This window comes from Wasmannia auropunctata, unplaced genomic scaffold (genome assembly GCF_000956235.1).
Source record: "Wasmannia auropunctata unplaced genomic scaffold, wasmannia.A_1.0 LD336038.1, whole genome shotgun sequence".
Taxonomy (NCBI): domain Eukaryota; kingdom Metazoa; phylum Arthropoda; class Insecta; order Hymenoptera; family Formicidae; genus Wasmannia; species Wasmannia auropunctata.
This window is the reverse complement of record NW_012026852.1, coordinates 1,962,751-1,990,047: the sequence shown is the minus strand read 5'-3', so window position 1 is coordinate 1,990,047 and position 27,297 is coordinate 1,962,751. Positions and strand designations below refer to the sequence as shown.

The following is a 27,297-nucleotide window of genomic DNA, read 5'->3' as shown; positions in this document are numbered from 1 at the left end:
AGCAACAACATCGTTGCAGGAGCCAAGCGGCAGCAGCAGCAGCAGCAGCAGCAACAGCAACAGCATTAGCTCGGCATATGCTGTACTAGGGCCGCGGGACGACGGGCGGGGCCCGGAACGGGTTGCCGTTCAGGTTTTGCTGCAGGGGATCGTTAAGATAATCGCCGCTATCCTCATCCTAACTTAGCCTTAGCCGTACGATATATCCAAGTCTCGCTCGTCGACTCGTCCCCATCCCTCCCAGCCCTTCGTCTCCCTTCCTCCTCCGCTCTTATCGGCCTCCCTCTCTTCTCCCCCGCACACTTTCTTCTCTCTTCCTCTCTCTTCTCCATTTTTCTTTATCTACTGCCGTGCGCCTCCATTCACATCGCTATGCGGTCTCCTCGATGCGGCTATATATGTGCACGCGTAAGCTATGCCACCCGATTCACGATCCGATCGTGATTTAAAGAGGCGCGCTAAAATTAGCAGGTCTCGCAAAACGTGGAATCTACATGGGCAACTAACAAAGTAATTGAGAATATTATTAAAAAAAAAAAAACTTATCTTACGATGATCCCTATTGCAACGCGACGCTGCGATTTTCTTACATGTTTCGGAAGGACGACTGGTGAACTCTCGGAGACTTTCATCGGCAATATAAAAGTAACCTTCACCTCGTCCATCGATCGGTTGATAATTATTTTCAGGTACTTGCACGCGCACCGAGAAGATACGTACGATGCGTACAAAACGACTTCTCAGCAGCGTCATTGTCATCCTTCGGCGTTTTCTTTATCTCTTCTTTATCTCTTCATGACCATCGCGTGATTTCATCTCTGCGGCATTGATTGCCGTTTTGAAAAATCTACGCCAAGGATGATTCGAGTAATTTGATTGAGGTGTACGCCCGATGCCACGGTTTCGATTAATTTCTGAGTTCGTTTTTTTTTTCTTTAATTCTCCTGAACGTTACGCGACAAAACTTGACGTCATTTCAGAGTTATTTTCAAATAATATTTGTTTTCAAAACTTAAAGATATTCAAATTATACTTCCTTTCTATCGTGTTTCTCTCAAATGCACGTATTCGCGTGCACGTAATCCTTTGGCCAGCAAAAATCTACATCAGATACGCGACTTTCGTCAACGGGCGTTCCATTCCACCCGATCGATCTAATCACCCGCCGCGCCGGGGCACCCAGCGAATCCCTTGGAAAGAGTCGCGACGCGGTCGCAAGGACGCGAAGGTACGACCGGTCGTCGTCGCCTGCCGCCGCGGCCGGGTGTATAATGCGTTACACAGGTATTACAGGTATTATCCGTATTACATGTATTACGAGTATTATACGGACGTACGTGCGACCTCGGTGGAACAGGCCCCGGCACGACGGGCTTCTTCTTTCTCCGATTCCCTCTTCGCGCCTCCCGCCCTCCCGCCCCCTCGCGTCTCCCGCCGCCGCGCCTCCCTCGGGTCACCCTTACCCCCGCGTACATCCTCATCTCTCTCGCCTCATCTCTCCTTTTCCGAACGTCCTCCCCCGTCCCGCGACTCGTATCTCCTTACTCGCCGCCATCTCTCTCTTTCTCTCTCTTTCTCCTATTCTCCTGCCTCCTTCTGTCGTATCTTTTTACCCTAAGGCCGAGGAGCGAGCGGGCGGTTTAACGTCCGCGACTTTTTCTCGCCTTCCCTCGTTCCTGCCCCTTTCTCTCTCTTCTGCTCCCGTCTTCTCCTTCTCCTCCTTCTCCTCCTCCTCCACCTCCTCCTCCTCCTCATTCTCCTTCTCGGCTTCGATCACCTCTTTCGTCCCTCCGAGGTTACACTCCTGCGTGCTTCGCGACGTTCGCGCGCGCACGCGCGCGCAGCAATGCATCTCCCGGTATGTGCGACCGCGCGCACCGAGATCCACGAAACTTCGCATTGTCACCTTTATCGCGACGTTCTTCCTCAATCTCAAATTGATCGATCTCAAAAATCGAGGCTCGTGACCTTTTCCATCAGCAATTCAGCAGCCTTTATTTTTATCCGGCTCGTTCAAACGATAGGAATGATTTAATTCAAACAATTTGCAGTAAGCAAAATGCAGTATTGCTACATTGCTGTAGTTGAGATTATTTTTAAATTCTCTGTACATACTGATAATTGCGGCGATTTGCAATTGATCATGCATAATTTATGTTTCGCAGAACTCGATATACTCATGATTCCAATAATATTTGAATGCTTAAAACAACGTAGTAAATTCTGATTCGTGCAATAAAAGTAACGATATATGTCGAAGATATGAATATTTCTTACGTCATATTAATCTCTTCGTGTGTCTATTTCTTATTTCCACCCAGACCAGCAATTAAAAAAATCGTTGCATAAATAAAATTTTACATAATCATTACGTATATTCCCTTCTAATGATCTCATTTCTTCGCCAACGTTTCTCATTAAAGTTAGTTGCTGTTAAATCTTATTATAATAAATCTTGCCTGCACTAGATTCACATGTTGCCCTGCAATTCTAAATGTTTCTAATTCTGCAATAAAGTCAGTAAATGATACATTTATTCGAAGTCTCTAATATATAAATTAACATTTTTATTTGATGAATTTTTCGCGGAGGCTCAATAGGAGCCAAATTGTAGAAACGCCTCATATTGAGAAAATAAATGTTTTGATTTCGTTAAAAAAGAACGCATCATTAATAATGATTAACGCGACTATGGAAGTTATAGACGAATATAATTTTTAACGCCGTGCGCCAGCGTGTTCGCGTGAACATAGTATAAAATTTTAATAAAACGCCTAATGTAATAATCCATTGGGTGTCATCGCGCGAATAGGCCATGCGAATCAGACAAGCTAGTTATCATCGATCTTCAGCCACGGAGAAAACGACCTCGGTATAATGCTCGACCTTTACGAACCGGTCCCCCGTGAGTAGTGCATTTGCATGCTGACACAGGTGCATACGTTGCATATACAATCCGCGTGCTGTAAGGTCTCCCATGCACACTAGATCACGATGTCCATTCTCGCGAGGCAGCACGTTCACCTTAATGAACTCCAATCGAGTTTCGAACGTGTTTACTGGCGCTCTTGGAATAAACACGCTAATAACAGGTTCTGCCGCGGATGACATTCATTTGCGTGTACAATGTTGCGCCGAGAGAGATAAGCGTAAACGTCGCTGAAAGCAATTTCGCAGAATTTGTTTCGAATAATTGCTTGAGCTGCATTTTATTAAATCAGCGTTACATGCATATTTATTATATGTACGATCCGACGGATGTGTGAGGAGTTAATCGTAATTTCGAGATTTCACTTACGACGATTCGCGTTCAGGACGATCCGCTCCGGGAGCGAATCCGTGCGGATTCACCTTCGGGGTCCGCGCCGCGACGGGAGAGGAAGACAGGTTTCGTCGAAACGCGGGGGAAGGCGTCGTCTCTGTTATGCATCGTCTCGATGCAAACTCGTGCCCGGCACGGCGGCCTGCTATCGAACCGTGGAATGATCTCGTTATATAGTGCACGACTTAGCGAAACCGGTCGATGAGAATCGATTTACATGCATTGCTGTAGCTTTGTGACGAATTACGGCCACGCGGGTGGAATCGGAAAAATTCGCGTGCGAGAGGAAACCATTCTGGCACGAGGTTGTTATTTCGAGACGAAGGAAACTAAAAGCTCGAAACAGAAATAAATTTAATTTCAGTTACCCCATCGATACGCATTAAATTTTCGGTTTATATATAATATAAGAATAATTATTCCTGCGTATTTTATACAGTTTTATCTATAACAATAGAAAAGAGAGGAGATTAAGAAAATTCTCTTAATTGAAATAAATCTATAATTTAAATCTGAAATTTGTTGAAAATCATTTCATGTACATTTTACGTATATCAAATTATATTCTCAAGAGGAACAAGTTACAGATTTAAATAAAAAAAACAAATTTTTTTTCGAGACAAAGCAGATGTGGAAAAAATTTTAGTAGAGATGGCAGATGAAACGGCGCGGCGGAGAAACGCGAAATGATCTTGACACGTGTCACACACGAGACGAATTTACGAGTGCACGACGATAAGTCCTCGATATGCCTCATTCATCTTCATGTCGACCGGCGCGTCTACCGATCAGTCAGTGAATTACAATGCGCCCACGTCCCGCCGTACGCAAATCGGTTCTCACCTCTTTTTCTTGCGCTTCTCGCCCGATCCATCTGGTCCATCTCGACGAAATCATTCGTCTCGTCGCCCGATGAGGAATCCGATTTGCATTTGACGAGCGCCAGCGATGTCGTAATCCACGTCATTCCTTTGCGCGATCACGAAATGCGAAATGACCGCGAACTTGGCTGGCGTGTTTGTATTCAGGGTCACGTCCTCTCAATGACGTAGGTAATGAGTGAGACCAATCGATCCATCGCGCTGTATGTCGCTTTCCTGAATGAAGAGAACGAGAGGAAGCGGTGAGAAACGAAAGATGAAAAAAAAAAAAAGATATTGAAACTGCTTTGACTGTTAATCTCAGACGGAAGACAAAAATGCAGCTTGAGCTTGGACGAATAATTTCCACGATTAACCGTGAGAAAATATTTAGAAAAGAAGAAAAAAGAAAGAAATAATCCTTTCAAGCAGTGCTAAGAGGAAGTTATTGCTCTCTGAAATGCTAGAGTAGTCTCATATTTCAAACACTTGTCCCAATATCTCTCCGTTTTTTAAGACATCCTCCCCAGCGCACATGGAAAAGTTTCACTGCACGTGGGTTCTGGTAATATTCCACTGCTTAACCGATCGCGGACCCTCGAAACGAGCGTGTCGTTTTACAATCACCCCCAAGTCTGACTTCTTTAAAAAGGTCTCTCTCTCTCTCTCCCCTCCCCTATCTCTCGCTCTCTCTCCTTCTCTCTCGTTGCGAGCGGGTACTGACAAAAGGTTTTATCTTTTCGAGGGACGACCAAGAGTATCTATTAGGGTCAGATCGAATAACAGGCCTTGGAGTCCACTTGGATCGAAGGCAACAGCGCGCATGATAGGGTACACGGTGCAGAGATTGTCCGTGGTTAAATTACGCCGTACTGCAGAACCGTATTTGTTAGAATAATTTGCAACACGCGATTCATGTAATGATTCCACGGATGATTTTTGCGTAGCAATACGAATTTCTCCCCCGATAAGAAGCCCGGATAAAACCTACTGTGAATTTATGTTATTTGGCACGCGGAAAGAACGATTTTGCTGAAGTATCTATAAAATTTAGCTGAATACAGGTTTGAACATAATTCCGTTGAACTATCAAAATAATCATATTGAAAGCTTCAACTAATTTGTTAGAATATCTAAAATTTTTGCAGCATTTTGCTCATCATGCTTCCGGCATAATTATTTTGACGGGCCAGCAAAATTATTTTCAAATCTAATCCAGCCTAATTTTAGATATTTCAGCAAAATCATCCTTTCCATGCTTATATATCATCATTATATACGCTATGAGAATTACATATATGTATAAATTAACTTCTAACTAGACGAGATCTGTAAACAGATAAGAAGTGTTTCTCTATTCACTTTGCGGATTGTTTGCGTTTCCTCTGTACAAATATGGGTACTTCTCTACGAGCACAAATACCAAATGCCAATGCCGCATTAGGCGAATCATAGCAAATTCTATATTAATTTGCGACCTCGACAATAATGAACGGCTCAAGGCCATTTATATCTCGCTTCGGGCTTATGCTACGCGCAATATATACCTCTTTCGGCTATTTCGACGAAGGTCCACGCTCTCCAGCGCATAAGTGTCGTCGATTAGCGAATGTGTGTATTTGAATAGATATGTTTAATTCATGTTTATCTCTCGAGACTCGGGTGAAGTGACTCATCCTTAAGGATCATCATTCTCTCTAGAGTTTGACAATGTTGTATTGCACGCTTTCTTCGCATATTGCTCATATGGACATATGTATATTAAAAGCGTAAATAACTGATATTTTCAAGAGTGAAGATACATTCGAATAAAATTCACAAATCATAAATGCAATTATTTTTCGTTTATAAATTTTTACTTAATTTTTATCTAACTGGCTTATGCAAAAAAGATTTTTCAAGAAAAATTAAAATACCATTTTTGCAGGAGACAAAAAGTTTCTATTACCCGAGTCGAAGTCACTCGCCGTAATATCACGTATAAGAGAGACACGCTGCAGTATTCTTCCTGGCTAGCCTGAGCTTCCGCGATATTCATCGAATTCGATGCGATATTCCGAGCGCGATGTCGCTTCGTGACTTTGTCAATGGACGCGCGCCGCAGACGATAAGGGGGAATCCCGATCGTGAAGGGAATCCGTTGTATTCTTTTTGGATTTATAGATCCTAGAAATAGTCGCCGTGAATATATATATCCGTGTATCGGTTGGCAAACTAAATTCGTATTTTCCTGGTATGTAGCGTATAAGTTGCAAGAGAGGCGAGGCGATCACGTTTGCCATTATACTGACAGCAAATTGTCTATCAATTCTGGATGGAACAACAAACCCGATAATAATATTGACAATGCATCGTCTTTTACAATGAGGAGATAAAAGAATCGATTACTCCGTCAAAGAGTGGTTATTTTACGATATGCTAATAAAAATTAATTCGCGTATACTTGGAATAAGCTGCGATATCCACGATGAAGAGGGAAGATCGCGACGATAAAAAACCTATTCGCGTTGCCTTAGCATCTATGAATTCTGAAATCAATCTCATACATAAATATATACGCTGACGTACATCGTGGAAAGCTTAGTCATTAGACCGTATTATGCATTATCGTGCACGTGGAAAAATAAAAGGCCTTAGAGACGCAGTAACATGATAATAACGAAATAAGCATATACGTTTGACGCCGCTATTATTTAACGCTGCTAGGAAGATATTAAAGAAAATATCAATCGCAAATTAACCGGGTGCTAATTGGCCACACGTTTTTTTTACATATTACGCATTTCCGCGCAGCGCCGCCGTATTCCGTCTCTCTCCGTGAGATTCATTCCGTGAGATTCGTCGCGTGTCACGGTCGTTAACTCGGATCTAAATTGGCGCCGCGTGGAAGCGTATTATACGTATACACACGAACGTACGTGTCTTTAATTTCACTTTTTTTTTCATGCCGCTCACACTTTGAAATCGTTTAATGCTATTCGTATACGTTCTAAGCATGAGAACGAGCGGCACTACTACCGGCTCTTAGAGCTCAACCTTCGACGCCGTCAATTAGGAGAGACGCACTAATTACGTTCGCGCCACGTAAGAAGCGCGATTAGCGCGATCGATTAAGATATGCACGTCTCAGAACAAAATCGGCGTTAATTCGGGTCTAAGAAAGCGTCAATGTCAAGGATAATCGGCTACGTCGATTCGACGGACGTGAACTCTGCTATCGAAGAACGACTGTATATAGAAGGAATTATCATTTTTATTTCTTTCTCTCCCGTTATTGCCCTCCCCCCCCCCCGCGATAACTGTAAACTCGATCTTGAGTTCGAGAATGATAATTTTATCTCTAATCGCTTTCTGCCATCCGATCTCGGGCCACCGCCTACCTAATTGTCGCGAGTATTTCGGTTGGAAGATCACGAGTGCGTGTTGAATTATTGCGGACACGCTGAACATGATACATCATACGATCTGATTACCGTGGTTTCAAAACGACTTGTCAGTTTTTTATTTTCAAGCGTCTTATCGTTTGATCGAAATATGAAGAGTTAAAAAGGAGCGTAGTTTTTCTAGAGTGTGTTTCATTCCAATGGAACAATTTATATTGTTATTATGGTAATGTCTTTACATCTCGAAAAATTTAACAAAGTGGATAAAGTTTTTGCAGTCTGTTATATTTTCTAATCAATCTTATAAAAATAAATCATGATTAAAAATATTATACTTATATATAATCTTTGAAACCATGAAATTTTATTTATATTGTATTGAAGTCATATTTATAATTTTCTTGTGTTCAGTTATCAAAATTGTAAGAGTTATAATTTACACGTATATTAATATGAATTTAGCTAAAATAACGTTTCTAATAAATTTCTTCCATTCTTCTGCTATAAAAAACAGATTCTCTAATCATTTCATTTTATAATAAATGGTTGGCAGAATTAAATGAAACTCTTATTAATGTTAATTTATTTTAATGTTAATTTAAAAATTTGAATACTCGCGCTTACTCGTGAGAATTTAATTAAGCAGTAATATTAAATCTGCGGTTAAAATTGATTAATTTCACTTTGTCAGCGATTTAATTTTGACGGCATTCCGTGGTATTTTCATGTATTAGCAAGAGTTACGTGGCTTCACGTTCAAATGCGAGTGATGCAAGTTAAAAGACCATTGCTCGATCGAGACAAGGACAGGAAAGTGACGATAGAAAATATGATCGTCATAAATATTCATTACGATGAGGATTTTTCTATTTTTTTTTTCTTCCCTTCGCAGATGCGTTTATCTGACAAAAAAAATCAAGGCTTGGGCAACGACGACGAGGCTCATCGCTGAAATTGCACTTTTATTACTGCACCAATTAAGACGCGTCATTAATATTGCGAGTTGCGTTGTCCGCCCCCGATAAACCGATGAATGGATCGGAGTATAACCGGTTGGATATAAACGTAAAATCACCGTGTTATTATCAAGCGCTCGGAACAACTCGGCACATGTATGTATATTTTAATCTGGTCAACGCCTTGCTCAACGCCAAGTCAGTTAGAGAGCTGGTTTCGGGTCTCCTGCAGAGTTTTTTTTTTGGAAGTAGCAGTGCGTTGAATGTTTCAGGAGATGCTCGGATGAAAATTACAGCTACACTTTTGACAGTACTATAGTGAAACGAAAATCTGATAGATAAAATGATTGAAAGATACGCAAGCGTATCATTTGATCATTCTTTAATTCATATAATAATTTTTTTATAGTCAATTATTTTTTACGTAAGTAAAGCTTAATAAGCTGCTAAAGTCTTTATCGACTTCATCAAATTTTTCGAAGAGCATTAAAATAGATTAACATAAAATATTTAACATAAAAGAATTTCACATAAACTGAACCTAAATCATCTAAATTAGTTATCTTTACATTCTTGATAGAAAATTGCTTTCAACTCGTTAAATTCCGATCGACTTTATCCTTCATTTACAATTTAGATTCGTATCCTTGCTCTCGATCGCTCCCCTCGACTTGTCATCTTCAAACATACTTTTCGCTCGAATATAATTATGAAACTTCTGGCTAAACAGCGCTTTTGCGCCGCTTTTACGACGTAGGAAGTCCCGGCGTACGGCACCCGTATTAGCAGTCTAGGTGCGAAGTGCGAAATACAATGGACACGGTCTCTCGACGATTTCAATGTCAGTGGTCGAGCGCTTAGCGCGCTTAGCGGATCGGAAGAGGAAAGGGGGGAAAAAAATCCGACGGTGGAATCGGCAGGGGGTTCGCCACGCCGCGCGCGCGGCGCCTTCCACCTCGTGTACACCCGACGTACGTGACGCGACTGTGCTACCGGGAATTAGACGACGCCTTCACCCGACGATAAATTCATCGGCGCGAGTTTCCGTCTGGGTGCCCCTTTACCATCCTCGGGGCCCGACTATGCGGCGAATCCGAACGAACGCAAGCTGTTTCGTAGTCGCTCGAGTGGTCGACCAAAGGTCCTCCTGCGGAGGAAGGAGAGACGCGGTTCACGAGGAGCCCGCTATCTGCGGCAGATCACTCTCGGCGCTGACTCGGCTCTCGAATGGGAACGAGATCGTGGAGCCCGTTATCGTAGAGCCGTGTAAAATATATGGGCTAGACAGAGGCGACGTTTGGAAATGACGAGGCCGATAAGCGGACGTCTCTTGATTAATAGCAAAAGCAGCGAGAATCTGGCGCAGCTTCAAAGAACGACCGATATCTTCGACGATATCTTTGACTTTGTGAGAATATGTCGGCGCGCTGAGAGTACGAATAAAATTGCTAAGATTCTAAATTAGCTTATTCAGCATTCCTCGAAGCAATTCTGCGGTTTTCTTTTTTTTTTTTTCCATTGACGACCAGGCCCGCTTACAGGCCGTTTCTCGCAGGGCCGGCCGACGGAAGTAAGCGTCTGTGACGGCGAGACGGATGCCCGAAAGAAAGTTCTCGAAGTCAATTCCGTAATAGTCGGCGTAGCATTGAATTCAATTGAATAATGGTCGGCCGCGCGGTGGGGCGCGAAAGGCAGCCGCCCCGATCATTATCCATCATTCGGCCGATTATCGTGATATTCCCGCGGCATTCTCGGCCTTTATCACCGCGTTACTCAACGCGTCGTCGGCCGGGAGTGCCGAGAGAGTAACACCGAGCGAGAAAGAAGTTTCGAGAGACTAACGTTCGCGGATCGTCCTCCCCCGGATGCTGCGCCGGGGCTGTTACTCCTATCTCTCTTTCTCTCTTTTTTTATTTATGTCTCTTCCAGGTGAACGATCGCGCCTGGCTCGTTCGATGAACGAGAAGTGGCCGTGTTCGCCTAAATCGCATTATTATCCCATGCGTGAATCGGCAGTTCCACCGGCGGCTGTAAAGCGACCCGGTAAAATTTATTAGCGAGGAAGGCTATAATAAAAAGCTATATAAAATTTAATGTATTACGTTAATATTATGTATATTTAAAGTTGAAACCAGAGAAAAGTGCGCTTAAAATTTTTGCTGATTTCGCGCTGGATCGTTTTTACGTAACGATGAAAAATTATTGTCTTATTTATGATAATAGTATATTTATTTACTTCAGTTTACATCCCAAGAAGGAACTTGGTTTATATCTGACTTTAACCACGTCTATCCTCCACTAATTAATACATATTTAACTCTTGACAGAAATTTTGCATAAAAATGTCTCTCCAACCTAATTATCTTAATTTACCAAACTGTCACACAGCCATAATGCTCAATTTTATTTTTACTAATATCATTTCGTTAATATATCAAAAATTCTATCTTAAATCCCGTTAAATCCCGAACTATTTACTTTGTTCACCGATTCTCTCTTAAAATTATTCTTACAGTCTATCTGCTCTATGCCTTTTTCCTTTCTGTATCTTCCTTTTTTTCCTTTAATTTCATTATGCGAAGTATCTTTCCTTCGATGTATTTTCCGAGGATCAAGATGTTTATCCGTGTACGCCGATACCAATTTGCGTCGAGAACGACGCGAAAAAATCGACGTATCGCGTGACTCGGACGATCGATCTGCGGGCGTTCTCTTCCGATCGAATCCAGGCCATCGATGTCACGGGGCTTCACAACGTCTATACTTAGATCGCGCGCGATCAAAACAACGGCCAAGAAACTACCCCGGAAAACGAGCCCCGGATCGTGGATCGGCTCCGCTCGGACGCGCAGTCCGCGTATAACATATGCGGGTCGAGCGCGTGCGGGAACGCGCGATCCATGCGAGAGGGAAAGAGAGAGAGAAAGAGAGACAGAGAGAGCCCGTCGGCGAGTTCACGCGAGGAATCGGCGGCGATCGGCCAAGCCGATGGATTTAATGGAGCGTGGCGATCTGTAACGGTAGATTCGTCGCGGGGCGACGCATGTCCGCGCGAAATTATCGTTCGATTTCGACATTTAGGGCGACATTTAGGGCTGTAACACGGCAAAACATAAGCAGTAAAACTTAGACAATAAGCTAATTGGTCAATCAGAGCTGAGAGAGTTTCAAAATGATAGCCTCAACGTTCGATTCGACAATTCTCTCAACTGTGATGAGCCGCCGACCTCGTCGATATTCGCAACGAGAGGTTCACCGACGTCGACCTCGTCGGTCCTTGTTCGCCAAAGAAATCACTGGTTGTACGTGCTGCTAGTTAGCTATATAGCGATAGCTGGATCTAATAGTACGTGAAATAGGGAGAAAGAGATAGAAGTATAGAGAGAGAAAGAGATATCACGAGTTGATGTTTCTCACGTACAGCTACTAATCGACGACGTTACCTTTGGTATAACGTTGGGAGACTTTTTGCGAATGAATTAGCATTTGCGTGATAATACACGAACGCGCGCGGGCAGAGTGTTATCCCCGTGCCCGTGTGTGACGCGTGATCAATACGTAAGCCATTTAACAAGCGTCGTGAAACGTCGGAGTTATTAGCGCGCACGTGGGGCTGTAATGAAAGAGAAAGGTCTCATCCATCAGCGTTAGGCCACGCGACGTCGCGACCTATCGATCAGCAGCAACACTCGCGGAGAGCGCCCACGGCGCGGTGCGATCGTATATATATATAATTATTATCCTTCCCGGCGAACCGTCGAATATCTAATTCGCGTGGCGCGAAAGAGGAAGGCACACTTACCTAATTCGCCGAGTGACATTTGCGTCATTGATCGCGCTCGGAAAAGGATATCGGGGCGAGTTAATTTTAGCGCAAGATACGCGCGCTCGGAGAAGAACGGCGTCTAGTTATCGACACTTATCAGCCTTTTTTGAAGGTTATTTATCGAAAATGTCGCAAAAGTAGCAAAGAACGTCGTGTAAGAGAGAAAGAGAGAGAGAGGGAGGGGGGGAGGGGGAGAGCAGAGGAAGAAAGAGGGAGGACGCGAAACGAGTCTGGCGTGTTTATCGTGATGAAATCGGTGGCGGTCTCTCGGCGAACGCTAAATACGCAAGTCTAATGCAGAAAAAGACAAGGAGTGGAAGTAAACGAGGCGCACATCGGGATTAACGGGTGGCGTTAGCCAGCCACGGGAAACCTGGCGCCAGTCATTAAATTAGATCGCGACGACGTGCCACATCGTGTGTTTTTCCCCGCCTTTTCCACCTCCCTTCCTCCCGTCCGCGCGCGTGCGCGCGCGCGCGTCCACCCTTTATTTTGCACTCTTTCGCGCACGGCGACCGCTTTCCTCGTTACGCGCTCCTATTTTCGCGATTCACCTAGTGCAAAGTAAATATGGAGAATCTTTTAGCGCCGTCGAGCGTGGCCCGATTGTTTGCAAGAATTCTATTAAGCGTAACAATGAACCACTCTCCACTGAGAATGCATCGTCGTGTATCTGTTGCGCATAGAAACTAGCGTCTCCTCCTCACGCGCTCGCATTTATCTGAGGATTCAGCTCGGAATTTGCTACGATTTATGCGTCTCAGTTGATCCGCATAGAAAAAAAAAAAGGACTCAAAGGATTCTTTAATATTATCCGTGATAAGTCTCGGACGCGCTCGTCTCGCTGAGATGGAAGCAAAAAGAATTATTCAAATTTGTTAATTCGGCCGTGCGCGATCGTGATGAAACACATTTGGCTCCAATCCATTTTGAAAGCCTGAATGCCTGAAGGAGAACTCGGCGTTAACTCGAGGCTTAGGGAGGACGATAAAAGGAGTGAGAAAGAGAGAGAGAGACAGTCAAAGGGGATGGAAGGAGAGATGCGGATGGACAGAAGGGTGAGGAAGGACGGAAAAGAGAGTAAGAGATCCACGCGGCGCACGAGATAGGGAGCAGGTTTAGCTTTTTGCCATACGGCGATCGGCAGCCGTATCGGTGCGAATCCCCGTATACGGCCGCGGTGTGCAACAGGAGGAAGGGCCAGACGGGGGAAGAAGAAGAAGAAGAAGAAGAGCAGAAGAAGGAGGAAGAAGAAGATGAAGATGGGTCGGACCGCGCGGTGCATCGTTGCACTTGGTGCGCGGTGGATCGGGGGGAAAGGAGGGTAGAAGGACCGCGGTGGGCAGACGAGGAGGAGGTGGATGAACGAGAAGAAAAAGAGTCACCCTTCATGGCGCCCGAAGGCGATGGGCGAGCGGCGATCCGGTCGCCAAGGGACGGTCGGATCGGCGGCGGAGACTCCGCGACCTTCGAGGTTTTGCTACGTTCGCCAGGTTCGCCGACCTGCTGCGGCCCGTCGCTTCTACCGATCGTCGTCGTCGTTGTTAAACGATTCGACGTCTCCGCACGTTAATTGACGAATCCGACGGCATAACCAAGTGGGCCTCGCGCACTAGTGAAATCTCGGTCTATATCGATGATTGATTTTCTCGATCAATTCCACGCAATCAGATTTACAGCTTCTTACAACCTGTGCTTTCAATATTAGTTATAGTAAATGTGTATTTCTCTTTGTTTAAATTTAAATTATTTTACGGGGCCAATTTTTTTCTCCCTTGTTCTTTACATTTCGATGCTTGCAAAATGTATCTTCCTGCTTGTGCTTCTTACGACGAAGCTTAAGCGACGAAGTAGTTCAGATTTTCCCGAAACCAAAACGACATTTCTAAAATAAAATGCGATGACTTCCGGTCGCAATTTTCAATAAAATAAACGCTACACTTCGCGGTTCGAGGAACTAACATAGTCTACGGATTTACGTAAAAAGCGATCGCGCGACCGGTGTTCAGCAGTAATCGGTCGTGCTCCGCGAACCGTTCGATAAAAGATTCGCGACGGTGGTGTTTTGCTACCGGAGTCCGCGGAGACCTCCGCAAGTCATCCTTCTCTCACGCGCCGCGGTTCGTCGCCGCGGGCTGACGCGCGTTCCGCTTCGTTTACGCGTTCGCCACGCTTCACAAACTTTGACCTTCGCCTCGGATATCGCCCGAAAATATTATATATCCTCTCTCGCTGGTCCTCTAGGCGCGCACTCGTGGCCGGCTCTGCACGCCATATTTTTCGCCCTCGCCCCCTTTCGTGCCCCGTTTCGTGCTCCTTCTCGCCCACTCCGTTTTGTCTCCTCCTTTTTCTTCTCCGACACGACACGGAGTCTACGACGGGCCAATGAGGTCCGTTGTTAACGAGTTTTCGGGCCCTTGGGGCCCCCCAACAAGGGCCCAGCCAACGAACTCCTAAACACCGGCAATAACTTTGGCCGTCCGATGGCGCGTGTGATATAGTGGCCGGTACCCCCACGTTCCTGTCTTCTCGAAAAAATACGACGCTACGAAAAAAGGCTCGCGGGATTCCTCTATGTAGATTAAGTCCCAAGCTCCGTCCGCCCCATCGCCCCTAGGACACGTATTCGCGCGATAACGAAGCTCGAGAAGGGACATCGATCAAATTTCCGCCGGAGAGCTATCGTGTTTCAATTCGGCAAAATCAAAAAGAAGAAATCCGCGATGTGATCTGACAAGGAACCCTCACAAAGTGCACAATAGCATAGAAAAAATTATCTTAGCATCTTGATTCCCTTTGGATCACTTTCCACCCAAAAACTAGCCGGAAATAAAATAAATATAAATAATAAAATAATAAAATAAATTTTATTTTTTCTTTATTTTTCGATGCTTGTCGTAGGGAAAACTTATTTTAAAAAATTATTTTATTATTTATTTTATTTCCGGTCTAGCTTTTGGGTGGAAAGTAATCCAAAGGGAGTCAATTAAGATACTTGGATAATTTTCTTTATGCTATTGTGCACTTTATGAGGGTCCCTTGTGAGAGAAACTGCGTACGAAATCAAAGGGCGTAAATGAAGAGCAGAAACTGAAAATTTGCGGTTTCAAATTTGCGTTTACAAATTCGTGGACAGGATTAAGTATCGCGATATATTTTCGTGCCGCAGACGATGTCGCGCAATGTATTACGATGACCGTTTTTCGCAGAAGGAACATTGGCTCGATTGGATAGTGGCTGCGGGACGTCGGAATCTATGTCGTCTCGCTCTCTCGCGTGGATCGCATGTGGAATTGTATTCGCGTTAATCTACACGATTCCCCGTCCGCTTCCATTAGTCCATATTTCCACGAAGCGCGTACGCGGCATGTAGCGCACCTCAGTATAATATTTCTTTGAAGTGGCGAACAGACCCAGACGAGGAGTCTGTGCGCTGTTTCGCGCACCGCCACCGCCACCGCCGCCGCCGCCGCCGCTGCCGATGACGACGACGAGGACGAGGACGAGGAGAAGCAGTAACAAGTACAAGGTTACGTTTTTCTTTCGCCATTCTATTACCCGCTTCTTTCCAAGTTTCCACGGGGCCGGAGGGCCCCGCCGCGATACGCAGGCCGGCGCGCGGCGCGTTGCGATATAAATAGATTGGCCGCATCGCACCGATCGCGGTGGATGATGGCGGTTGAGGACGAGGAGGAGATGAGAAAAGGGGAGGAAGGGGAGGCGCGGCGATGCTGGTAGAAGAACAAGAAGAAGACCGCCTCGCGTAATGATGCCCCGGCGCGCGGAACGCGCGAGCGGAGAGGAAGAGCGGACAGCGAGGGAAAGAGAAGGAGCGCACACCTTGAATGTGCGTGCATCCGCAGAAACGTGCGTAATGCGCGCGCGGTGCAGATTGCAGGGGACCCGAGCACTCCGCTCGAGCGAGCGCCGGAGAGCGTGACTATCGCGCAACCCTTCTTTGTCCGTGCCATTAAGCAGAAAGAAAAGCGGACGTCTTTACGAAGGGGGACGAGGGGCGGGGAACGACGGGGGGAAACGACGTATCCGACGAGGGGGACCGCCGCCTCGTCGCCACTCTGCGAACGCTCTATCGTACCCCGTGTGTGTCTCGTTAACGTTTCGTTCCGGCTCGTGACTTGCGTGCCGTCCAGCCGGAGAACTTTGGAGAACCGCGTCGCGGCTATTATTTATCGCGGTACCGCGAATGACGCGGTCGAGCCTCGATATTTCTCGAAGTGCGACTTTGCTCGATTGCAATTAAATGGAAGAGACAATCGTTATTTCTGAGAAGAAATTTTCCTATCCTTCCGCAACTGATCTGACAATGAGTAACATTTGTTTCTTTTTTTTTTCTTATTCCTCGTTTATCTTATTTTCCTTATTTCCCTCCTTATTTCTTATTCCACGGCATTTGATGCAGATGCGAAACTTTCAATCTAAAAATAATACAGCCTTCGTTCGTGAATATAAAGCACCCTCAATTTATTGCATATTCTTGGCAGTATAAAAGCCAAAGGGGACCTAACAAAATATTAAAATTGTTATGAAAATAAATATTGTTTTTCAGTGAAATTTTTATTTTTATTAGATATAGAACATTTACGTAAATTTGTGAGGATGCCTTGTACTTATGGTAAATATTATAGTAATGTCAAGACTGTCTAGAATTAAAAATCGAGAAGAATTTACATACATTTTTTGATATCATATGAAAAGTCAAATTTTGTCGATAAATCCAAAAATTCTATCTAAAAAAACGCCTATTAATTTTTATCGAAAATACGTGGACCGTAACAGGGCCGAGATGTCATGAAGAAAGTAATGTCCTCGAGGAACGTATCGCTGGCGAAGTTTTGTTATCCGCCACGGTCCCTCCAATCCACCCCGGCAATCATTTATCACGATATCTTAATGTCGCCTTTAAAAACGAGCGGTTATTCGCCGGCGTTTACGACGTCGTCGTTCGTCGTCGCGGACACTCGCGCTGAATCGCGAAGTGCAATCTTATTTCACGCTCGCGTCTAGCACGGCCGCGCGCGACCATTAGAGAGACGTCGTCGGTCGGCGACAGTCGTTACCCTTCTTTGTGCGTGCCATTAAACGTGAGTAAGGGTGTATCTTCAAGAGAATATGCACGACAAGGACGGGGCTTTTTATTGCCGCTGGGCGCTCCGCGCCTTACGGCTCACATACGTGTCGTCGGTGTTCTCGTTATCGTTAAGACTGTGGCCCCGCTTGTCCGTCTCGGAGAGCAACGGGCGATTCGATTACGAAAGAAAGCGCGAGGACAAAAAAGATAATCGGAACTTGATTACCCCGTCGTCGGGCGCGATAGCGCGAGCGAAGCTGCCGGGCTCCCCCCCCCCGTTCACCATTTCTCGAAATGCCTCTCCGCCGTTCTTCGCGAGACACGGCGACGATCGCGGTAAACTGTGTATCGTACCCTTACTTCGAAAGTGACACAACTCGAAGAAACGTGATTTTCGAGTTATCGCCATGAATGAGTTAGACGAACATTACCTTATCAATTAATTATAAAATTAATTTAACTGAAGGGGGTTGCTGCAACAGAGTGGGCTCCACATTTTGTATAACGAAGGAAATGCGCATCTTTTACGTTAAAATAATGAATTTTAGAGTTTATTTTCTCTGTTTTTTTATTAAAAGAAAAAAACGATTAGTTCACTGTTGTAGCAAGCTTTTCAATTTTTTTTAGCTGTGTCACTTTTGAAATAAGAGTACGGTATCGTCGTTCAGGCGTTCTCGAAGCGGGGCGGTGGATACACGTAAAAAGTTATCGCGTATATGTCAATTCCTTCACCGGTATCGACAGGAAGTTAAATCTCGCATGCCAAGTTTCCCGAGATGCGTGGAAGCCGAAGGAAGCGAGGCGAATCGGGGCCCCGCCTCGTCTTAATCGTCCTGTCAATCCGCGCGGAAAAGGAGTCTGGGAAAAATGCTTGACAGTAATTGCCACGTTGGACCGTGTCACCTCCAGCGTAGTATGCGGATGTAGACCGGATCTCTTCGGTGAACGATGAACGGGCGGAGTTCTCTTCGCGTCTCTTCTGCCTTTTCTATTCGCTACGTATTATTACCTAGCGTTACAATTGCTTTTCATTTACCGTACCACGTACGTTATACGGCTGGCACGCTCGCGAGCGCATTGCGAATGCTTTGATTTTTTTTTACAAATCGCGAAGAGATGCGCCTTATTAAATATTCTTAATATGCTTCAATAAATCTCGGTCACTCGCCGCATCGCGAGATGCGATCTTCGCGATGCCGATCGTCGACTCGATCGGGGCGACGCTGCAAAAAGGCCTCTTCGTAATAGAAGCGCCGACAGAAGGAGGAGGAACACTCCTGTACGGTGCACCTATGCGCGCCGCAGGATCGATGGCAGGACGCAAGAAAGCCTTCGCAAGGCAAACCAGCCTCGCAGCAGCCTTTAATCGTAGACCTTTGGTTTCTCTCTCTTTCTCTCCCTCGGCCTGCCTCTCGCGGCGGCGCCGCGCCGGGCGAGTTCCGCGGGTGAAAAATCGGCGCGCCGAGCCGAGCCGCGACGATAGCGTCTCCCCAGGCGCACGCAACGACATCGCGCGCGTCATCACCGGCGTCCTTTGCGGACGACCCAGGACGCGATCCTGTCTCGCGCGGCTACTTCCTTTCGGGGTGACGAACGCGGGGAGGCGAAGAAGCAGGCAGTTGTAGAAGAAGCCACGCAACGGGATAAAAAGTCGGCGGAGTCGCGTCCCGCTCGGATAAAATCGCAGACGTTCGCGGGAACGCGAACGGCCGGCGCGAGATCGCCGCCTCGAAAAGCACAACCGCGAAGGACGCGAGTACGAAAGCACGCGACGGACACGCTCGAACGGTGCGATGTGCCCGCAGGTGCGTACCGTACGCGCAGCGCCAAGCAGCGGTGCGCCGCTCTTACGGCGGGTTGGGAACTGGTACAGGATGTTTAGCCGTTGATAAGCGTGCGGGATGCGAGGAGCCTTTCTTCCCCAGCTGGATACATCCTTCGGGAACTTTTCCCCATTCCATTCTTTCCTTTCACTAAACTTAAATTGAACGATAAGCCGCTTATATTATCGTCTGTTAATGTAAACCTTTACAGTAATCCAATTTAATATTCAAAATAAGTAATTAATCACTTTCCAGTAATTTGTAAAGCTGATCACATTATTAATAAAATAACCCTCAAATTGCACACGTCGGTCATATTAATATATGCGCGTAATAAAAATTCTTGACGTTTCTCCGAGATAAATTTCTTCCTTGAAATAAAAAAGTTCGGATATCACGATAACTTCGAACTAATACCAATCGTCGATTACTTAATCTCGCAAAACAGGTATTTTACAGGCTATTATCGGTTCTCTTTTCTAAAGGATTTTTGAAAGAGTCCCGAGTCTCAACGTCAGAGTGAGGTCACGGACGTTGGCCACGGGCATTTTCATCGGAATTGCCGGCGCGTTACACAATCAGGATGCCGTTCCACCCGGCGGCGGCGGCGGCGGCCTGTTCCCGCTTCTTCGATTCCGTCTCTCTAATCCACCGTTTCGCGTCGCATTCGCGTTTCGCCGATTCCGCCTCTTCTCTCTGGCTCGTTGGCGCCTATGCTCGGAGGCATCCGAGCTGAACCGGCCGGTCCTCTCTTTTTTCCCTCTATCTCGCAGAAGCGATAGACACTTGGCGTGTGCAACCGGTGCGGCTTTGCCGCCCCTGGTCGACGTCTATTTATAGATCCCGCGGTATTACCTGCGAGCCGTATGTTTGCGATCGCGTGAGCGAATGCGTGTGCGTGCGTGCGTGCATGCGTTCGCCAGAGGATACCGCCGACTGTCCGACTCGGCTACGCGCGGCTTCCTCGAGCGCAGGGGGATATACCTGGCCGTGATATATCGCGGATCGTTTCGACGATTGCTACTTTGTAGCGGCCCGGCATATTTTATATTGCCGTCTGCGAATCGCATGCGAGAGAGAGAGAGAGAGAGAGAGAGAGAGAGAGAGAGAGAGAAAGAGATGGTTTCTCTCGGTAACACACGGTTATCGGAAACATTAATTTCCGCGATGTTAATAAGTCATCAGTCCGAGAGACCGATCTTCCGAGGGCACCACTGCGCGACGATCGAACGTCTCGTCACGTGAGAGAGAGGATCGTGAACGTTTAACAATGAGATAGTGGCGTTCGCGAAAGAAATCTGCATATCCCTGCGGAAGATACGATCCGATGTATAATTGCGTGACTGTTCCCTAACGATCGACGATCGTCTATCGCGAGCTTCTTCTAATCTATGCATATCGCGAACGACTCGTCTTCCCCGCCGTCGTTTCTTCTCTCATTCTCTCTATTTATAGATCCTAAATATCTAAAGAAAAAGAGAAAGAGAGAGAAAGAGAGAGAAAGAGGGAGGTAGGACGAATGGATATTGGCGGACGAACGAATGGCGGGTACGACCGTTCCATTTCTTAGGAATGGCACTCTAAGGCAGGCGAGGCCGCGGTTATACCCGCTATCTTCCTTCCACCCGGTGTGTAATTACACGGCTTGTTCCTTTAGCTCTTCTTTTGGTACGGAGAGAAGCGGCGCAATGCCTCTCTGCCGTCGCCGCCGCCGCCACCGCGAGACTATTTATAGATCATAGATTATTATCTGCGGTATATACGCGGCTTCTGCTATCACATATAAGCGACCCGCGAGAGGTGCCCGTTCCACAGATGGTCATAATTATTGCGCGCGGGGCTAGACCCGGCCGATTATATTATTATTACATTCGAGCGTCCCCACGTTTCGCTCCTCCCTTTCTCGACGACTCCGCTTATAAGCGTCGGCCGATCTCACTGTCTTTCACAACCGACGGAACGATGACTGATGAAGGGTAGGTGAGGAAAAAAGAAAAAAAAAACGCAACGGCGGGTAAACTGTAAGAGCGATTATCCGTGTATCAGCCCGTTATTCGGATGATATCGCGGATATAAATATATCTCGCATGATTTATCACGGTTAACTGAATGTAGAATGTAGAACGTAGAATGTTATAGATACACGTACGAGTGTGGTTCATACGAAACGTATATAAACCGATAAGCGAATTGATAAATTATTTGAAAATTCGTTTGCGTTCTACCTATACGGTAGAAGTTGTGCAAAATCGGCAAGATCTCAACAGAGTATTCAAGATTGTCTTTAACGTTAAAAAATTAACGTTAAAAAATTAACGTTCAGAGTTATAAATTACACAAGACAGCGTTATAAATTTTATAAGAAAAATTATCGACACAAGATAGCGACTGTAACTATCGTAACAATTAGAAGGAACAATTGAAAAGTTAAATAATTAAACAATGAAACAATTAAATAATTAAACTGCAGTTCTCAAAAGAAGAGGCCGTAACTTCCGTCCGATTGCGTGCGTCGTATCGACGGACGTTTCCCTCCTCCTTATCTCGTGAGCATCGAAAGGGATTTTATCGCGCCGGCTGCGGCTGCAAGGCAGCTTTATAAATAGAAGCTTTTGCACGCGGATTTCGCATGAAGCGTCTAATACGCGCCCGTGGCGATTACTCTTGGCGCCAGCGCGCGCAGTAGGCCTTCTCCGCGCGAGCCTTCCCCGCCCCCCTCCCACCCTTCAAGATTCCTCCTCACCCCCGTCTAATGGCAGATGGTTAATAGGAAGTTAATGTCCGCCGTGTGCTAACTACGAGACCGGTCTTTCTTCCTCTTTCCACAAGGCCTGCCCTTGCACCGCGTCCCGTGGCTGCAGCTATTCCGCTTTTTCTCTCTCCTCCTCCCCCCATCTCTCTCTCCCCGTCATTGCACGCCTCTGCTTTTTTTCTTCTTCCCCTTCCCTCCACCCCTCGTTGTCTCCACCGTATCTCCTCTTCCGATTTCACGAGCACCTTGCGATCCTCCTCTCCGCGTACGTCGGCGTCGATTGCGGCGTGATGAGTGTAGCGTGTAATTGAGCAGCTCTAATTGCGTGTACTGTTAGAAGGAGATGACTCGATCCTGATGACGGCACGGGGATATGAAGTTTATTTATAGCCGTCGCGCTCTCTTGCAGGCGCTCCTGACGGATATATTTTCTTTTCTAAAATGCGCGTATCGCATACTCGAGCGCGTCGCCGGAATTTTTAATCGCGGTTTCATCGTCGTGCTCGTATTGTTCCCGACTTACCGATGAATTTTTTTTTCCCTCTTCTAAAACATTTTCTGTTGGCATTTTATGCATGGATCTAAGATTCACTCCTCGTCCCTCTCTTGCCCTTCTCCGCCAGGTTTAGAGCTTAAAGGATTTGCATAATCCATCTGACAGCGTCTCGCACGCATCTCATATTGCAGCCGCGAGAGACCGAGGCTATAAAAGTATTCGGAAAGATTCCCCCGAGCTTCGCGTCGGGGATATTCTCACGTCCTCCACCTTCCACTATACCGATACCCGGTGATGGATTCTTAATTCGCGCGACTCCTCATCCGCAGATTTTACCTTCTCGCGCGCGACGACGCGACGGCGCGCACGGAGAGAGAGAGAGAGAGAGAGAGAACATCGTCATCGTCGTGCCGGGAATAGAACCGGCCCCTCTCTGGTCGATGCACCCCAGGCGAAGAAACGAGTCCTGCCGTGCACACCGCCAATACCGATCGCCTCCTCTATGACACGTTCGGGCATTGTGTTGTTTCCAAGTTTCTTCCGCCAGCAGGTTTGATCGACGCAATCTCTCCGATCCGATTAGACGGCTCCGCCTTTGTTCTCACTCGACGAACTCCATACGAACCCGCGCCCGTGGCCCGTCTGCCCCGCGAGATTCCTGGATGTACAAGCTCCGTGGACACAAGCGAGGATCCTTTGTCCCGTCCATCTTCGCGCGCGAGGAGCGGCGGCTCTTTGTTCTACCGATCCTTCGCGTTATCGTCTCTCGATCTCGCACATCCTTCGCCTCATCGGTCTCCTCTCTTTCGCGAATTTTCTTATTATATGGATCGATGCGTGATGCGAATCAAGGGGCGATTCTTTAATATTTTTATCCATTCAGATAAAAGGACTCGATAATTTTGTCGACTTTTAATTCTTGCAAAAATCAGCACAATTAAAAAATAATTGTATGAGATACAAAAATTGTATGGAGAATTGACTACTTAATCTGTTATTCGAAAAATTCTTAATTATTGTTTACTACGTAATTATTATCTTTAATTATATATAATCGCTAAAATATTCTTTCCAATTATGTTCGTGTGAAGTCAATCTTCAATATTAACTACTTGCACAAGACTGCGTAGGATGATACGAAGTACTTACTTCTTCGAGATTTCTTTACAAAATTACGCGCGATCGCAGTTTTTCTCATAGCGGGAAAACACACGGTCGTTAACGGCACCTGCCTGATCTAAAAATCCCGCACCTCTATTTTCTCGACACCTTAATTACACCATAATGATCGCAACGGTCACTTTCCGTGGGACGCGAAAGTTCTCATGAGCAGTTCTCCGTGCTCTTAATCTTCCATCCCGTTCATCTCATTTTCGCGACGAAATCTCGAACGTCTTGTATTCTAAAGCTTGAAGGAAGGAAGTTGCATATAAGTGATCCCAACACTCGAGAAATATAGATACGCCGAATCGACGATTCTCTCTGAATTTCTTCGATATACATACGATTATTCGCGGGCGAAGGCCGCGGTGTACAGTGCTAACGAACGTACGTGTTCCGAAGCGGCGCGGCGCGCGCTCGGATCGAAGCAGAAGCCCGAGTTTGCTCAACAATTAGCTGCCCGAGGCGCGCCGAGTGGAATCCACGGGTGAACGCGGTACGTTTACATTTAGCATAAACGTATAACGTACAGATCCGTGTGTACATCATTCCGCGCCTTTTTTTTTCTCTTCCGCCGGAGAGAAAGGTCGAAGTTGCCGGCCGCGCACACAGACGGAGTTTGTTGACTCTGGACTTTTCGCGGATCCGGCCGCACGCCGATCGTCGATATCAGATAGATAACAAGATAATCCTTGATTAAACTTTGTTTTAACGAAGAAAAATGAAGCTAGATAATTTTTTGATTTTATCCTAAAGATCGGAGAGAGAGAGAGAGATATATATGTCCTGTTTCCATTTCTACTGCCCGCGATTTATTCCGAAAAACGCCGCGCTTTTTGCACGTAGAACGTGCCGAATATCATCGACGGCGCTGCACATGGAAATGCAATTTTGCGAAATAACGTTTCGGCGATTGACGTTGCACCAGAGCGGACGATGCAGCTCAGTCCGCATAATCGCTATAGAACGTCTCGTTGAACAACACATCGTAAATTCAACAACGTTTATCAGCACATGTATTTTGGCAACGAAGGGCGATGTCTTGATGTCTCAAATACATCATATATATATATATATATATATATATATATATATATATATTTTGAGAATCTTCAGTTAAATATGATATCGTGAATTCGATAACGTTTATCTGCGCGTATATTTTTGGCAGCGCGATGCCTTGATGTCGCAAATATCATATTTCGAGAAGCTTCAGTTAAGTATGAAGAAAAAAAATTGGGATGTTTCTAATATGTACAGCAGCTCAATTTCCCGTCGCTCGGTTTGATCGCCCGCCGTCTCCTCGTGTCTCTCCGATTGCTCTTTCGCTCGCAGCATCATCGATCGGTCGCCGCGGACGACGGCGCCGATGAGGCGGACAGCAGCAGGCTCCGGAGCCGATCTATGCAGAAGAGGCGGCGGTGGCGTTAAAAGCCATACTTTACTGTCTACGATCTCGTAACGATCATTCCGTACCGTTATTCTCGGTCAAGGTTCCGGCGCCGAGATCGAATTGAAATATCCCGTTCGCCAAGTCCGCGCGCCAAGTGTGCGCGATCGGGATCCGCGCGACTGATGCGCGCGCGCGCGCGCGCGCGCACGCGGTCCAACGACCTGATGGCGCGGGCCGAGAGCTTCGGCGCATCTCCTCTCTCTCGTTCGCTTGTAAACAACGACGTGATAACCGCGCGTAGATATTACATCCGAGGCTAATCAGCGATTAGTGTGCGCATATTTTACCGGGAGAGACCACGGAGGCCGATCTCTATGGAAATTAATGAAATTTACTAGCAGCGGAGGTTTCGACCTCTCCAGGCCTCGCGGAGTAATTCTCCTCGGGCAAGGCTTGTTAATTCTCGAGACTATATATCGCGCGTCGAATTGAGGGAACCGTATTTCGTCTAATAAACGCCTAATTCTTACTATTACCTCGGTGGTGACCTATCGATTCGGACGTCCCACGGGCTTCAGATTCCGGACAGTCGCCCGTCGCGTTTTATCATCTACACGTGATGTAAGCGACAGAAAATCTACGGGCAGAACATTTAAGCCGCTATTTTATCAACAGCCCCGTGACTCTGAGTGCGGCAGCCGCGTCTCTACGCTCGTCCCGCATGCGAGGATTACGTAAAACCCGAGATACGTTTCCCGATACCGCTAAAAACGTACCGCGTACGCGCACCGTTCGAAAGAGCCTAGCCATTTCTCCGCGAGCATGCACGCGTGCGGCAATGTTTCGTCACCGCGCGTCGCGGCAACGATCCCGGCTGCTGCAACAAAGCGAACGCGTCCGGTTGGGTACCGTTTTGCACGTTTGACACGCGCGAACTCAACGCGCGCGTCTCAACACGCGCGCGTGTTGCAAAGCCGGAGCGCAGAAAGAAATCCACGCACTTGCCGCGGGGACGCCGGCACTCCGCGAGGCGGCCGGCGGCGTGAGGTCGTGTGAGGTCGTACCACACGGTGGAGGGACATGAACGAGCGAATAGGTTGAGGGTCGTGAGTGGCCGTTGACCCTGCCTTGTGTATGTACCTGTGTAGAGTATGCCGGAGCCGGCCGAGCGTACGAGCGAGCGCGCCTAGACAGACCGGAATCCGCACATTGGTAATATAGCTTCTCTAGTTTACCGGCGGCCTACCTCTCGTAAAAGAAGATGTTCTTTTACGAGAGATAGGCCTCCCCGCCTCCGCGACGGAAGAGGTCCTTTCCGGAAATTCGTGTGGTTGCGGGTGCGCAAAGTGCACGGCCGCTTAGAAATTAATGACTAAATTTCGCCTCGAGTTATGTCAGAATTTCAAGCGCCGCGGTATCGATCCATCTTCTTCGAACAATTTAGCTAACTGAATTGTTACAAATAATCGAATAGAGAATGAACGTCGCTAATCAAGTTACTTTTAGCAATTAAAACAGTCTATACATAGCGTCGTAAAATAATCATTATTAATGGACAGGGTCAGTCATAAAATTGTTGTTTTACCGAGAGTTAAGATGGGAAGAATTGACTGCAGGTGTCACAATCTTGTTGCAGTATCCATCCATCTTGCCGTCGGAACTTCTGCCTGCCGACAGGATCGCCCGGGACGATCTGAATTGCGCGAATGTACCGGGAATCTTACCGGCGAATGCGGACATTTCACCAGCGGCGAGGGATCTTCTGAAGCGGCTCTTGCAGCCGGACCCCTGTCTAAGACTCCGAACTCTTCTCAGCCTTCAGAGGATCGCCTTTTACATGGGCTGCGACATCCAAAGTTATATGCTGAAAAAGGTAATACGCTCCCTATATAGAATATAATTTTGTCTTCTCACTGAGACAAAAGATATATTTGAATACCGCGGTAAAATTAGAAAATTATTTATAATACAGAAATTTTTTCAATGTTTACAACGGAGTACTTTTGCTTTCTTTTAACAAAATATAAAAATTTTGAAAATTTTTTACAGTGTAGGATATTTAAAATATCTAAATTATTCAGAAGATGTCCTAGAAATTGTGTATTTTATTTCGTTCATTAATCTGCTACGCTTCGCGTATTAATCTGCTAAGAATCAAATTGAGAATAAGTTTTTTTTTATTATATTCTTGCTAAAAAGACAATAATAAATTTGTTTAGGATCCAATAATTAAGAT

The 27,297-nt window shown here is 46.2% G+C and overlaps 1 protein-coding gene across 3 annotated transcripts in view; it reads left to right on the top strand.

Moving 5' to 3' along the window:
- LOC105452095 (RAC family serine/threonine-protein kinase homolog) overlaps positions 1–27,297 on the top strand; it is a 52,078-nt gene that overhangs the window by 21,758 nt on the left and 3,023 nt on the right. For all 3 annotated transcript variants that reach the window (XM_011692947.1, XM_011692945.1, XM_011692948.1), the window contains one exon: positions 26,698–26,934. In XM_011692947.1, coding sequence (XP_011691249.1) covers positions 26,698–26,934 — 237 coding nt within the window. The remainder of the gene's footprint in view (positions 1–26,697; positions 26,935–27,297) is intronic.